Raw genomic sequence first — 15,210 nt, 5'->3', positions numbered from 1 at the left:
ATTCACCTAGAGCCAGATATCCTGGAATGTGTTATGACCAACCTAGACAGCATATCAAAAAGCAGAGACATTACTTTGTCAACAAAGGTCCGTCTAGTCAAGGCTATGGTTTTTCCAGTAGTCGTGTATGGGTATGAGAGTTGGACTGTGAAGAAAGCTGAGTGCCGAAGAATTGATGCTTTTGAACTGTGCTGTTGGAGAAGACTCTAAAGAGTCCTTTGGACTGCTAGGAGATCCAACCAGTCCATCCTAAAGGAGATCAGTCCTGGGTGTTCATTGGAAGGACTGATATTGAAGCTGAAACTCCAATACTTTGGCCACCTGATGCGGAGAGTTGACTCATTTGAAAGGACCCTGATTTGGGAATTTTGATATGGGAAGCAGTATGGTCATATTTGCATGACAGGAAGTGCCTTAGGCAGCAGAAGAGTGAAGACTGTGTCAAGGGGCAGAGTAGAGTCAGGAAAACCAGCAAGAAGGCTACTGCAGCAGACTCCTGAGAATCACTCAGTTCCCAAATCTGGCTGAGTATGAAAATTGTCAAGGAAGCCTTTTAAAATACAGATTTTGGAGGCCTGCCACGAGTTTTGTGACTCAGTCTGGGTCACCAGGTGAATGTGCTCATGGGCCAGGTGTAGAATTGTCCTGGCTCCGTGAGAGGCAATAAGGAAGCGCCAGTGAGGGTGGGAGAGACTCATGAGATACTTAAGCAATAGAATAAACACTTTTAGTGACTGATGGACATCAACCTGCAGTGATTATGTGGATGGATAGGCCATTCATTACGCCCATCAAATGGAGCATTCAGACCTTCAAAGGCAAGGAAAATCATGAGAAAATCCATGGGGCATGCAGGCACAGGTGAGCACTAGGTAGGTAGACATAGATGTATGGTGTGCCAGGGAGAGCTCTAGATTGAAGACCTAAGAATGAACTTAGGAAATAATGTTTAATTCAGACTAAGAGAAGGAAGAATTCTCAAAGGAGATGGAAGAGAGATCAGAGAAACAGGAAGACAACAAGTAAAATTCAAAATTCACTCAAGCATTCAATAGGGAAAGTTTGGCTTGGGGACAAAGTATAAAGGGTCTAAATTCCATGTAAAGAAATCTTGATGGTCTATTGTCAGCAAAAGCGGGGGAGGGCAAAACAACAATGGCAAAGGGTTTATTTACTTAAGTTAAGACTATGATATAGTAAGATTTATTTTGAGGGAACATCATTCTATCACTGGTAGAAAGGAGATGGGGAGAGGCTGAGTCTAGAAGTGGCAGAACAGTCTGAAATTGTGTGGCAGTAAAAAGGGGCTTCCTTGGTGGCTCAGACAGTATAGAGCCTGCCTGCAATGCAGGAGACCTGGGTTCGATCCTTGGGCCAGGAGGATCTCCTGGAGGAGGAAATGTCAACCCACTCCAGTATTCTTGCCTGGAAAATCCCACGAACAGAGGAGTCTGGCAGGCTACAGTCCATGGATCGCAAAGAGTTGGACAGAACTGAGCGACTAACAAAAAAAAAAAAAAGAAAGAAAAAGGCCTAATCTAAAACAGTGGTAGGGGGTGGACACAAGTCACCCATTTCAAAGGAAACATCTAAGGCAGAATGTTAGTCCCTGTGGGAATGGTAAAGGAAAGGAAAGTAAGGGTAAACTGAGGTTTCTAGCTCGGCAGGCTACAGGCTGAGAAACTAAGGCTGGAGAGGGCATCTAGAGGTGATGTTGTGGGTGTGAGAAATTTCAGGCACCATATGGTGTTTTATGGGTAGTGAGAAATATGGCTCTATTGTTCTTCTGATAGGTTGGGGCTATTTATGATTTCGAAGTCATGAGGACGGATAAGTAAAGCAAACGATAGTCACCATGGCAAATACATATTTAGTGAGGATAAATGATGGCCAGTGGTGATTGTCAGGACAGTGTGAATGTAGTATTCAAAATAAAATTAATACTACAGATACTGCCTGACCTATACCAAGCTCAAGGAGACCTACATTCTTTATTCTAAGTACTATTGGTACCACAGTAAATCAGTCTGTGGGTTTTTGTTTTTTAACTTTTGGCAATCATGTCATACTGACATTTCATGCTGTGTTAGACGTTAGGTAAAATCCATGTATGGTTTTTAACTGAACTATTAATAACAAATGTTGGTCTCCTTTTGGCTATGAAACTAAGCATAGGACTGTCCAACTGTACTGATTCCATGAGAAATGATGTTTTTCTTGCAAGAGACAGCTAAACTAAAAGTAGTTCATCTTATATGGGCATTTACTTCCCTCGTGTAACTGAAAGTTCAGAGGTATGTGTACTGAGGGTTGGCTTGGCAGATGAGCAATGATGAGGAACTGAGGCTTTTTTCTCTTTTAGCTGCCAACCTCAGTGAATCAGCAGCACATTCATCAGGGACAAAAGGAGGTGGCAGCGGCACCTGCATTCTGCCTTCCCATGAGAAGATCTGAAAGCAGGATAACTCCACCCAGAGGCAACCACAACTCAGATCTCTCAAATCATTCTCTTTTCTGTAATCAGGGATGAAAATACTTCCTAGAAGCCATCTGCCCCCAGCACACTTTCCCTTTCATCTCTTTGCCCTGAATTGTGTCACAGTCGACACAATTTAGTCAATCACTGACTAAAGAGGATAGTATTATGAACCATTTATGATTTAACCAACATTTGGGGCTGAGGGAGGGGCCTGTCTGACCTCAGCCCATTGCTGCAGGCTCAAATAAAGCAGGTGATTTTTCTTCTTGTTAAGCAAGGAAGGATAGGGGAAGGGCTGTACACACACACACACACTTGGTCTACATATCCAGCCATCCAGTGTCTGACCTATTCTTCCAGCTTTATTTCACTCTCAAAAGGGCTAAGTATGAGCTTGTTCAATCCAATTATTAAAATACTGAGAATTACACAAACAATTATAGAGACCACCCCTGAACAAAATAGCAATCTACATTCCAACATTCAGAAAAAGTTCTTCACCTAGGTCCAAATGAATCCAAATTTATATTTCTCTGGGCCCCCATTCTCATTTAGCCCACAAGGGACATGAGAACATCATCTAACACTTTGTGTCCTACCCTGGGGCACACAGAGGTGTGTCAGTGGGTATGTTTAGGACTTTTCCTCCTTAAATACCCTTTTCTCTGTCTCAGTACTTTTCATGAGCCTCAGTTTATTCTCAGCTCAGATGTTCCACGTCTCATTCACTTCAGTGTATTTATCACTTGTTCTGTGCCCGTTTCTCTTTTTGGCTACATCCTTCTAAAAGCTGAGCTCATGAGAATGAAACCTTGTTTTTCTTTGTTGCTCTTCCATTTTCCAGTATGTTAATGATACCACTCTGAACCTCCCAATCCCTTTTCAATCCAGCTTCTTTTTGGCTTATTTCAAATGTTTCTATGATCTTAGGAATTTTAGAAAAAATCTGCTTTCTAAACAATGTCCAGGTATACATATCTAACCATAGCTAATGTATTCTTTATTGTTATGGATCTTAAAATGGCCCTGGTCCATCCCATTAAACTAGTTTCCATAACTTCCACTACATCTTTATTGGTTATAATTAAGTCCAGAAAACCACACTCCCTTGTTGCTTTATTTACCATATGAGAGATAAGACTATTAGCAAGATCAGAAAAAAAAAAAAAAAACATTAAATATTCTGTTTTAACAGAATGATGGTTCAACATATAGACATGGAGTTTCCAGTGATGACACTTATCTGCTTCTAGGCCAGATGTGAAACCTGCATTAGGAGAGTAGCAGTCATATTCATCCACCTGAGATACCCGTATTTGGTTCATTCAGTATTACTAGTTTATCTTTCTTGTATGCTCATATTTAAACCGAGCAGCTCAAATATTTCCAAACAGGGCACTCTTCCAAAGATCTCAACAGGAGTTATTTTATTTACACAACATTTAAGCTCCCGTTGGCATATTCTAGTGATTATTGGTATCCCAGCAAGTTTGTCTTGCCAATGGAATCATACTAATTTATTTTCATTCTATTTTAGGTTTACTATATTATCTTATCAGCCATAGTTAAAACATATGTTGTATTAAAAAGTGTTTATCAGAGATACAGCTGAAACAAAGTCAATCATTTTTTAATAATTTAAAAAGAGACTCTCTAGAAAGCATGATTGGAATTAGAGAAATATATTTAAGGTATATTTTTTCTATTTAAAATTATTTTTCATAGCAAAAGTGATACAAGTTTTTATTTTTTTTAAATATTCTCTTGTGAATCCTTATATTTTCTCAGCTACCATGTTACTTTTATGTTAGGCTACACTTGATATTCTCCAAAGCAGCTCCTTGTATCTGGGCACTGTTCTTCCCTTCCCACAAAATTCAGTTTAAAGCTTGGGGCTGGTGCACTGGGATGACCCAGAGGGATGGTATGGGGAGGGAGGTGCGAGGGGGGTTCAAGATTGGGAACACGTGTACACCCATGGTGGATTTATGTTGACGTATGGCAAAACCAATACAATATTGTAAAGTAAAAAAATAAATAAAAAATAAAAGGCAAAAAAAAAAAAAGTTCTCTTTATCAGGTTGGCAAGATTCCCATCAAATGCATTCCTCTCATATATACTCCATTTCTTACAGGGAGTCTGTTGTATTCACACATAAGCCCTCATTAGGAAAAGCTCACTTTGGCTTTCTTTTAGCTGTTTTGGTTCAGTGCCACGTGATACCCCTTGTTTTTTTCATTTCTTCTTCAAAGTCATGCCTCAACTGGAAGAAGAGATGAAAATACCCCTTCAGTGCCCAAACCAAGTGCCTCCAGTTTTACCACTGAAGGCCATATGAATCAACAAGAGTATAGTGTGGTCTGTAATGTGCTAAGTCTCAGGATACCTCCTGGGGAACCTCCCCTATCAGTTCCATAAGGATTTACCTCAATATGAATGAGAAAGAAATAATATGCCCTCCCTCTAGTCCCTACCTAAAGCACTTGGCTTGGATGATTATCCTCTGACTCTCAATAGTAAATCTGTAGAGACTTACACGCATTTACCTAATGTGAAAAAGATATATTATAACTTATCTGCCAACATATAGAAAGATTTAGAGATTATTGTCAAGATTCCTTTATCAGTTTTAAAACTACTCTTGGTACTGGTGATAGTTACCAAGGACCATATATATGGGACTTTCAATCTGAAGTTGAACTTGGAAGTGTGCCAGGCACAAGAGAGACAAAAAGACAGAATAACACTCTCTTCAGGAATCTGCTGCTTACTCAGTAAGCTAGCACTGGTGGACACAGACTTAAGCACGTCTCCCTGCTGAAACACCAGACTTCCATACAAATGTGGTGCACACAACTGACCACAGCACTGGGCTCACGGAAGTGCTTTTGAGATGATTTTACTGGGAAACATCAAACCACAATTATTCTTCAGTCTTGGAAGAATATATATCAGTTTAACAAACAACCCAAAGAACAGATTTCATAAAAAGGACTCAACAAACATAGGAATAATCATCTGAAGGTATATTCATAAGGAATTTTTTATGACAGAATGATTACCATTCAAAATTAGCAATACTAAAAATTAAATATCAAAGTTGACTTACTTTTACTATGATAAGCCTTGCCAGGTTTTCACACCTCTGGTTATCATTTTCCATATACTCTACTTCAAACAGGGTATTATAATTTTCTAGCATTTTAGCCATTATCTTGTTGCAGAGATCTTGTTCTTTCACACCTTCAAGCCCAGGTGGCACACTAGAAATAAAGGGAAAAAATTGAGAGCAATTACTTTGTAATAGCACAATGCCAGCACAGCTGACTCATGCTTATACTTTTACATTTCCTGAATGATTGATCAGCCTTCTCAAAAGGACACATGGGATTTTCAATAAGCTCTGTGGTGACACATAGGTATTGTTTGGACAACTGGCAAGTTCCCAAGATCTGAATTAATAGCTTGTGCTGAATAATAAAAGTACATGCTGTTCAGGAAGAAGGTATAGGTTAACATGGGTGCAATCAATAATGCTTTGCATATGTTAGAAATTGTTACTCATAAAGTATTAACATTTATTTTTTTAAAAAAGCAAAAGCTAGAAAGAATAAGTGTTATGACAAAAAGAATGAGTGTTTTATCATGTTAGAAACACTCAGTTACACAAATAATAGCAATATGATCTTTATTTAAGGATTTCTTAGATAATTCACAAAAGGCACAAAACTTGAAAGGATAAGATACTTCTGGGAAAAATACTGGTAGTTGTTGATTATGCACATGGAAGATGTATTATTACTATTTGCTCTTCTTTGGGGTATGTTAAATTTTTCCATAATTAAAAAAAAGTATACAAATCTGAATGCAGAAGACACTATATACATACATATACATATATATAGAGAGAGAGAGAGAAAGGAAAGACAAGCTATAGATTGAAAGAAATATCTCTTTAGTAACATGGGTCATGGGTATAGGATTTAGTAATTACACCTAAAGAATTCTTACTAATCAATAAGAAAATGAATAATTATTTTTTTAAAAGATAGAGAAAAGACAAACTGACAAACTCATATAGAAGAAAACACATGGACAGTCAAGAATCTTAAGATACTCAACCTCACTGAGTAACCAGTGAAATACATCAAAAAGCAACAAAGATGTATCAATTAATATCCATCTGTATTAATTTCCTACAGCTGCTGCAACAAAGCTATGACCAATTGGGTGGCTTGAAAAAGAAATTTATTCTGTCATAGCTCTGGAGGCCAGAAGAGTAACATCAGTATTACTGGAAAGAAATCATACACTCCACAGAAGCTCAAGAGAAAGAATATGGCTGGCAGCATTACTTGGCTGTGGCCACATCACTTTAATCTTCAATCAAGGCCAACATCTTCAAATTTCTCTTTACTCCACCTTCACATGACCTTCTCCTCTGTGTACATGCCCAATCTCCTTCTGGCCCTTATAAGAATACATGAGATTGCATTTGGGCTGGGGCTAAGACACTGACTCTCACTGCCCACATAAATAATCCAGGATAATCTCTATCTGAAGATCTCTGAGGTGACAGGTAGTAAAGAATCTGTCTGCCAATGCAGAAAATGCAAGAGATTCTGGTTTGATCCCTGAGTCGGGAAGATTCCCTGGAGGAGGGCATGGCAACCAACTCCAGTATTCTTGCCTGGGAAATTCCATGAACAGAGGATCCTGGTGGGCTACAGTCCATGGAGTTGCAAGAATCAGACATGACTAACTGAGCACACACTACGAAGGTCTCTATCTTAATTATAACTGCAAATTCCCTTTTTTACCCCCAACAAAGTAACATACACAGTTTCCAAGGCTTCTAAACTTGCTCCCTTGGGGGGACATTGTTCAGCCTCCTATACCACCTTTGGGGTACATACCCTAAGGTGACTCCCAATGAATCACATTCTTGTACTCCCCTCAGGTGTAGGCAGTACCTGTGATCTGCCTCTGATCAAGAGAATATGGCAAAAGTCATATCACGTCACTCCCATGATTACGTTACATTATTTAAGACTCAATCTTAGCAGACTGGAGTGAGGATTCTTCTCTGCTCTTGAAGAAATAAGCTGCACGTTCAGAGAGGGCCTGTGAGAGTGCCACACACCATGGGACTAATGTGGACCTGAGGCCTCTAGCTTACAGCTAGTAAGAAGCTAGGGTACAGCTTGCAAGAAAATGAGTCTGTGAACAACTCTCATGAGCTTGAAAGCAAGTAATTTCCTAAACTCACTGAAAAGTGAAGTTGCTCAGTTGTGTCAGACTCTTTGTGACCCCATGGACTGTAGCCTACCAGGATCCTCCATCCATGGGATTTTCCAGGCAAGAGTACTAGAGTGGCTTGCCATTTCATTCTCCAGAGGATCCTCCTGACCAAGGGATCGAACCTGGGTCTCCCACATTGTAGGCAGACGCTTTACCGTCTGAGCCACCAGGGAAGCCACCTAAACTCAAGTCTGCTTATAAAAATGCAACCCAGCTGTTACCTTGATTTCAGCCTTGTGAGACCAAAAGCAGAGGACCGAGCTAGGTTGTGCCTGGACACCTGAGCCATGGAAAGCATGAAATAGCAAATTTTTGTTGTTCTAAGACACCACATTTGTGGTGATTCGTTGTACAACAATTGAAAACTAATACAGAGTTTGATACCTGGAAGTGGGTTGCTGCTATAACAAATATCTAAAATGTGGAATGTCTTTGGAACTGGATAGTGAGAGGAGACTGTAAGAATTTGACTGGCATGACAGAGAAAGCCTAAATGCCTTCAACAGAGTTTTCAATGAAATCTGGACTTTACAGACACTGCTGGGGAGAGTTCAGAAGTGCTAGCCAGACAGTAATAAGGAAGGGGTGAGGTCAAATAATAGGTAATGAAAGAAGCTGCAACACACGCTAGACAAATTTAGGTTGAGAACTGGAGCATGGATTTTAGAACCCATTTGTGTTCTGTTTACTGATGACTGGGGAAAAGATGAACTATGGCCTCCTGGGGCTTCATATGGAAACAAAGGCTAGGTCTTGGTAAATAATGATTTTTAAGTAGAACAAAGAAGGCAGGAACAAATGACTGTTATTAAGGAGGAGAAGTAACCACAGGAAAGATAATAAATTAGTCATAAAGACTACCATTTCTATTTCAAAGGTACAGATCAGAGTTTGAAGCACATTCTTGAGTCATTTTGTAGGATCCAAATCCCCTCGAGCACTGAGCCACCAGATTAACTGGAGCCTAAGGAATGATGTTGGTGACCTCTGCTGACTCTCATGACCTCATTCAACTAGGTACCTGAAGTTTGTCAACCTAGAGTGATTTTTGCTTCATTTTAATGTTAAAATCCCCACGCCAAGGTCTGGGATTGCTACCATTTTTGAACATGAGACTATGTTTGAGCATGTTGTTGCATTGTGCAAGCCCATCTAGAACTCCACCTATAAACCGAAGGTTACACTCACTCTGTCATGAAAGTGTATGCACTCACAGCTGTAAACATCACTCATCTTCCTGTTTGGGGAGACAGTGTTTGGCGAGCCATCTCCCTGTCTCTTAATTTGTCACAAATAATAAATACTTCTGTTTTGATCAAAAGTACTTGGTGTATTCATTGCCTAAGCACTTCAAGGGATGATGGACTGACCCACTATGTCCAGTAACAGAAGACAATAAGAAACATGCTACTGGAAATTGGAGAAAGGTAGACCCTCACTTGCTGACAGAAAGAAAAGTGCAATTAATTGTATTCTGCAGTTATGTGGGAAGCACATTTTTAAGCAACAAGTTTGTATAGACAGTGCAAGAAATTTCCAAGCAATGCTGTAAAAGTGCCACCTGATTTCTCTTTGCCACTTATGGTAAATCAGAGGCGGGGGGAAGAGGAGGTCAGGGGAAAGGAGGGAAACTGAGGTGAAAACTGCCAAGTAAAAAGAAAATAAGTGAAGTGAAGTGAAGTGAAGTGAAAGTTGCTCAGTCGTGTCCGACTGTTTGCGACTCCACTGACTATACAGTCCATGAATTCTCCAGGCCAGACTACTAGAGTGGGTAGCCTTTCCCTTCTCTAGGGGATCTTCCCAACTCAGGGATTGAACCCAGGTCTCCCGCATTGCAGGTGGATTCTTCAGCAGCTGAGCCACAAGGGAAACCCAAAAAGAAAATAAAGCTTGATTTAAAAATCAACTCTACAGATGGCAAAGAAAGTTAAAGTGTTAGTCACTCAGTCATGTCCAACTCTTTGTGACTCCATGGACAGTAGCCTACCAGGCTCCTCTGTCTGTGGAATTAATTCTTCAGGCAAGAATATTGAGGTGGGTTGCCATTCCCTTCTCCAGGTTATCTTCCCAATCCAGGGATCAAACCCGGGTCTCCTGCATTGCAGGTAGACTCTTTACCATCTGAGCCACCAAAGAAGCCATACAGATGGCAAAAGACACTGAAATTAAGAGATTCACTGTTCGGAAAGTAAGCTTGATGAAAAAGGCTGAGTGTGTGATGATGAGAACCTTTGCTAAAACCTCAGAAACATGAAAAGTTCAGATTATTCCATTAGACAAAGATGAGTAAGGGTGCGTCTCACCCATCCTTTCAATTAAACCAGAGAGCCTCCAGGAATTTAAAGGCATTGCCTGTCAAGCCATTTTAGCATGAGCCTTAAATAGAGAAAGGGTTATCTTGGAAAGATCTGAGGATACGTCTTTTTTCTAATGGAGTGAATACCAATGAAATTCACAGAAGACCTGTAAGTTTTTGAGAAACCTATTTCTGCAAAAACACTGCCAACTTGGAATGAAAGGGACAAAACGGGTGTAAAATGAAAAGAGGCCATTAGATTTCCAAAATTCAATTGGCAGGAAGCAGGCTGATAAGTTACTCAGCTACAAACATGTGCTGCCTTTCATCAAAAATGAATGATGTCTCAAAAGACAGAACCAAGAGCGTGAAGTTGAAAACCATGGAGAAGTATTCCCAGGCTTTGAAACTTAGTCATTAGATTCCCAATATTGGCTGGGCTGGATATCAGAAATGTCATTAGCCAGTGACTTTTAAAATTTTTAATCTTGAATTTTATCCTGTTTGAACCAGAACATCTATTGTTATTCTCCCGTGTTTGTTCCATCATTATATGTTAAGCATGTTGGGGCAAATAACCTCTCTTCAACTTCATCCTCTCAGGATGCTTTCTCAACCAGAAAGTCACAGCCAGTCTTGAGATGTGCTAGTAGACAATCATCAGTTGTAACAAAATAGAAACTTTTGCACATTTTGTCTTATTCTGAAATTAGGTTCAAGGTATTCGATATGATACACTTACTCTCAATCATTGTATTGCAATATCTTTCTTTAGTCAGATGTAAGGCTAAAGCTTCATTAAGTAACAGGATACATGCCTTCCTTAAGACCTTCTGCAGCAATGATGCAGCAGTCTGTTGGAAAGAGTTTTGGCAGTTATAACTTTCTGCCATATGGTTATTTCCATTGATAAAAGCTTATCAATTTTACACTTACCACTCTTTAAATATCCCAGGCAAAAGCAAATGAGAAAAAAATGTTAAGGGGAGGATTCTGGAAAGATAGTGGAGTACAAAGCACCAGAAATCTGTCTCACTACCTAACCAACAATTACACTAGCAGAATTTGTCTGATGAAATATTTTGAAACTCAAGATATTCTGGAACTGAAGGTTTACAACATCTGGGGAAGGTGCAGACAGTAAACTACAGTTAATTCTGGTCAATTTTAGCTCTTAGCAGAGTAGCCACTCTTCCCCACCCCATTCATGTGGCAGGAAGATAGTCTCATATTCCTTAAGCAGCCTGTATACAGATTGTGGGGGCCAGGATAAGCAAAAAGGATCTTGTCTTCCAAATACTGGGGATCTGTGCTCTGAATGTTGACTGTTGCATCTGAGGTGCAAAAACGTGGGCAGCCGTTGCTGCTGCATCTTTCTCCCTTGTTGAAAAGCCCTCCGTCTTAGCTGAAGTGACCTCTAGGAAATTTAAAGGGCTGGCACCCCTTTTTTCTGACACTTAAATTTTTTTTTTCCTTTTTCCACTTTTGGGAATCAGACATTAAAAATCAGGACGTTCAAAAACATCCGTATACATGGGGAAAATCAGAAAATGATGGTGCATGCCCAGGTAAAGGCTCAAAACAGACCTGAAAAGACCTTAAAGTTACACGTAAGGTTGATCTTGGTAAAAAGACAGTCTATAACAATAAAAACAAAAACCAGTCAACAAGAATTTTAGAAACAGCAAACCCTGGGGAAGGAAGAGAATCTGAATTCCAAAGTTACTACATTATTTGATTTAAAGGACCTCTGTTCAACAAAAACATCACAAGGCATACAGAGACAGGAAAATATGGCTCATTCAAGGAAAAAATAAATCAACAGATAATGTGCTAGGAAAAGAATTGATGGAAGATATACTAGATAAACTGGAGAAGGAAATAGCAACCCACTCCAGTACTCTTGCCTGGAAAATTCCATGGACGGAGGAACCTGGTAGGCTATAGTCTATGGGGTCACAAAGAGTCAGACACGACTGAGCGACTTCACCTCATATTAGATAAAGATTGTAAATCAACTGTCTTAAAGAGGGTCAAAAAATCAAAGGAAGATGTCGAAAATGTCAAGAAGATAATGTGTGAACAAAATGGAAGTATTGATAAACAGAAAGAAAACCCAAAAAGGAGACCAAAAGAAATTCTAGGGATGAAAAGTACAATAACTGCAATGAGAAATTCACTAAAAGGATTCAAAGGCAGATTTCAGTAGGCAGGAGAAAGAATCAGTGAACATGAGGATAGGACGATGAAGACTACTGAGTCTGAGGAACACGAAGGAAAAGAAAAGACCTAAGCAAAGCAAACAGAACCTAATGAACCTATGGGACACCAGTGAGTGAGTCAGTATACACAACATAAGAGTCCCAGGAGAAGAAAAGAGAGAAAGTATTTGAAAAATAATGACTGAAAATTCCAAGATGAAAGAAACGAATATGAATGTCTAAGAAGCTCTAAGGACTCAAAGACCTACAGAGACACATTATACTCAAGCTTTGAAAAGGAAAAGACAGAATCTAGAAAGCAATGAGAGAGAAGTGAGTTATCACATACAAGAGATCCTCAATTAGATTATCAATAGATTTCTCATCAGAAACTTTGGGGGCCAGAGACTGATATATTCAAAATGCTAAAGAAAGAAACTGTCAACTAGTAAACCTATATGTAGCAAAAATATCCTTCAAAAGTGACAGAGAATTGAAGACATTCCCAGATAAACAAAAGCTAAGAGCGTTAGTGACCAACAAACCTGCCCTGCAAAAAATGCTCAAGGAAATCCCGAACAGTGAAATGAAAGGACACAAGGCAGTAAATAGAGCTTTATGGAGAAATGAATATTTCAATAAAGCTAAATACATGGGCACTTTTAAGAGCTTGTGTTAGTGCAACAATGATCTGGAACTACACTTTCTGTTTTCTAATTTAAGAGACTAACACACTCAGAGTACAAAAAAATATTAGTTTAAAAGCTAGTACTGTAACTTTGGTTTGTAATTGCAAACCTAAGAGACTAGTGATTCAAAAGAATTATCAGTAACCCCAATACCAAAACAAGGACACAAGAAAAGAAAACTATAGGCCAATATCCTTGATTAACATAAATGCAAAAATCTTTAACAAAGTATTTGTAAGCTGAATTCAACAGTACATTAAAAGGATCATACTATGAGATTTATTCCAGACACTGAAAGATGGTGCAACACCTGCAAATCAATGAAAAACACCAGGCTAACAGAATGAAAGACAAAAATAACAATCATTTCAACAGATGCAGAAAAAGCATTTGACAAAATTCAACATTCATTTATGATAAAAATTCACAATAAAGTGGGCACAGAGCAAAGGTACCACAAAATAAGAAAGGCCATATATGACAAGCATGCAGTTAACAACATACTCAATGGGCAAAAGTTGAAAGATTTTTCCTCTAAGATCAGGAACAAGACAAGGATGCCCACTCTCACCACTTTTATTCAACACCGTATTGGAAGTCTTAACCAGAGCAATTAGTCAAGAAAAAGAAATAAAAGACACTGAAACTGAGGAGAAGTAAAGCTGTCACTCTTTGCAGATGACATGATATCATATGGAGAAAATCCTGAAGACTCCACCAAAACTGGAGCTGTAAAGGAGCAAAGTTTTGTATGTTACTGAAGTAAAGCTGGTATTTATTCAAATTAGAATATTAAAACTTTAGGACAGTAAATGTAATTCCTATGGTAACCACAAGGAAAAGAGCCATAGGATATTCAAAAAAAGGAAACAAGAAAGGAACTGAAACATTTCAGTAGAAAGAAAAAAAGACAATAACTTAACACAAAAGAGAATACTAATGCAGGAAATGAACTAAAAAAAAGCTTCCATTTCTAAGATATGTAAGTACTTGGGATATAACATACAACAAAAAGGGCAAGTGTTAGTCACTCTGCCATGTCTGATTCTCTGCGATCCTATGGAGTGTAGCCCTCCAGGCTCCTCAGTCCATGAGATTCTCCAGGCAAGAAAACTGGAGTGGGTTGCCATCTCCTTCTCCAGGGGATCTTCCTGATGCAGGGACTGAACTCAGGTCTTTGGCATTGCAGGCAGATTTTTCACTGTTTGAGCCACAAGGGAAGCCCAATGTACAACATATTAAATATAATTAATACTGCTGTGTGTTATATGAAAATATTTTAACAGAATAAATCCTAAGAGCTCTTATCTCAAGGAAAAATTATTTTTATTTTGTATCTATATGACATAATGAATGTTATTAAACTTACTATGGTAATCATAATGTATATAGTATATGGTGGGCTGCCGTCTATGGGGCCGCACAGAGTCGGACACAACTGAAGTGACTTAGCAACTTAGCAATATAAGTCAAACCATTATGCTATATACTTTAATTTTATGCAGCACTATCGAAAAAGCAAGAGAGTTCCAAAAAACATCTATTTCTGCTTTACTGACTATGCCAAACCCTTTGTGTGGATCACAATAAACTTGGAAAATTCTGAAAGAGACGGGAATACCAGATCACCTGATGTGCCTCTTGAGAAACCTATATGCAGGTCAGGAAGCAAAAGTTAGAACTGTACATGGAACAACAGACTGGTTCCAAATAGGAAAAGGAGTATGTCAAGGCTGTATATTATCACCCTGCTTATTTAACTTACATGCAGGGTACAACATGAGAAATGCTGGGCTGGATGAAGCACAAGCTGGAATCAAGATTGCCGGGAGAAGTATCAATAACCTCAGATATGTAGATGACACCATCCTTATGGCAGAAAGTGAAGAGGAACCAAAGCTCAACATTCAGAAAACTAAGATCATGGCATCTGGTCCCATCACTTCATGGGAAATAGATGGGGAAACAGTGGAAACAGTGTCAGACTTTATTTTCTTGGGCTCCAAAATCACTGAAGATGGTGACTGCAGCCATGAAATTAAAAGACGCTTACTCCTTGGAAATAAAGTTATGACCAATCTAGATAGCATATTAAGAAGCAGAGACATTACTTTGCCAACAAAGGTCCGTCTAGTCAAGGCTATGGTTTTTCCAGTGGTCATGTATGGATGTGAGAGTTGGACTGTGAAGAAAGCTGAGCGCTAAAGAATTGATGCTTTTGAATTGTGGTGTTGGAGAAGACT

At 39.1% G+C, this 15,210-nt stretch overlaps 1 protein-coding gene across 10 annotated transcripts in view; it reads right to left on the bottom strand.

The window, feature by feature from the left end:
- The window catches only part of FAM13A (family with sequence similarity 13 member A), a 337,557-nt gene that overhangs the window by 199,838 nt on the left and 122,509 nt on the right, over positions 1-15,210 (bottom strand). For all 10 annotated transcript variants that reach the window (XM_061419687.1, XM_061419691.1, XM_061419689.1 and 7 more), the window contains one exon: positions 5,590-5,743. In XM_061419687.1, coding sequence (XP_061275671.1) covers positions 5,590-5,743 — 154 coding nt within the window. The remainder of the gene's footprint in view (positions 1-5,589; positions 5,744-15,210) is intronic.

Source organism: Bos javanicus, chromosome 6, assembly GCF_032452875.1.
Source record: "Bos javanicus breed banteng chromosome 6, ARS-OSU_banteng_1.0, whole genome shotgun sequence".
NCBI classification, from domain to species: domain Eukaryota; kingdom Metazoa; phylum Chordata; class Mammalia; order Artiodactyla; family Bovidae; genus Bos; species Bos javanicus.
Note: the sequence above shows the minus strand (reverse complement) of the source record. Positions and strands in the feature narration are given on the sequence as shown.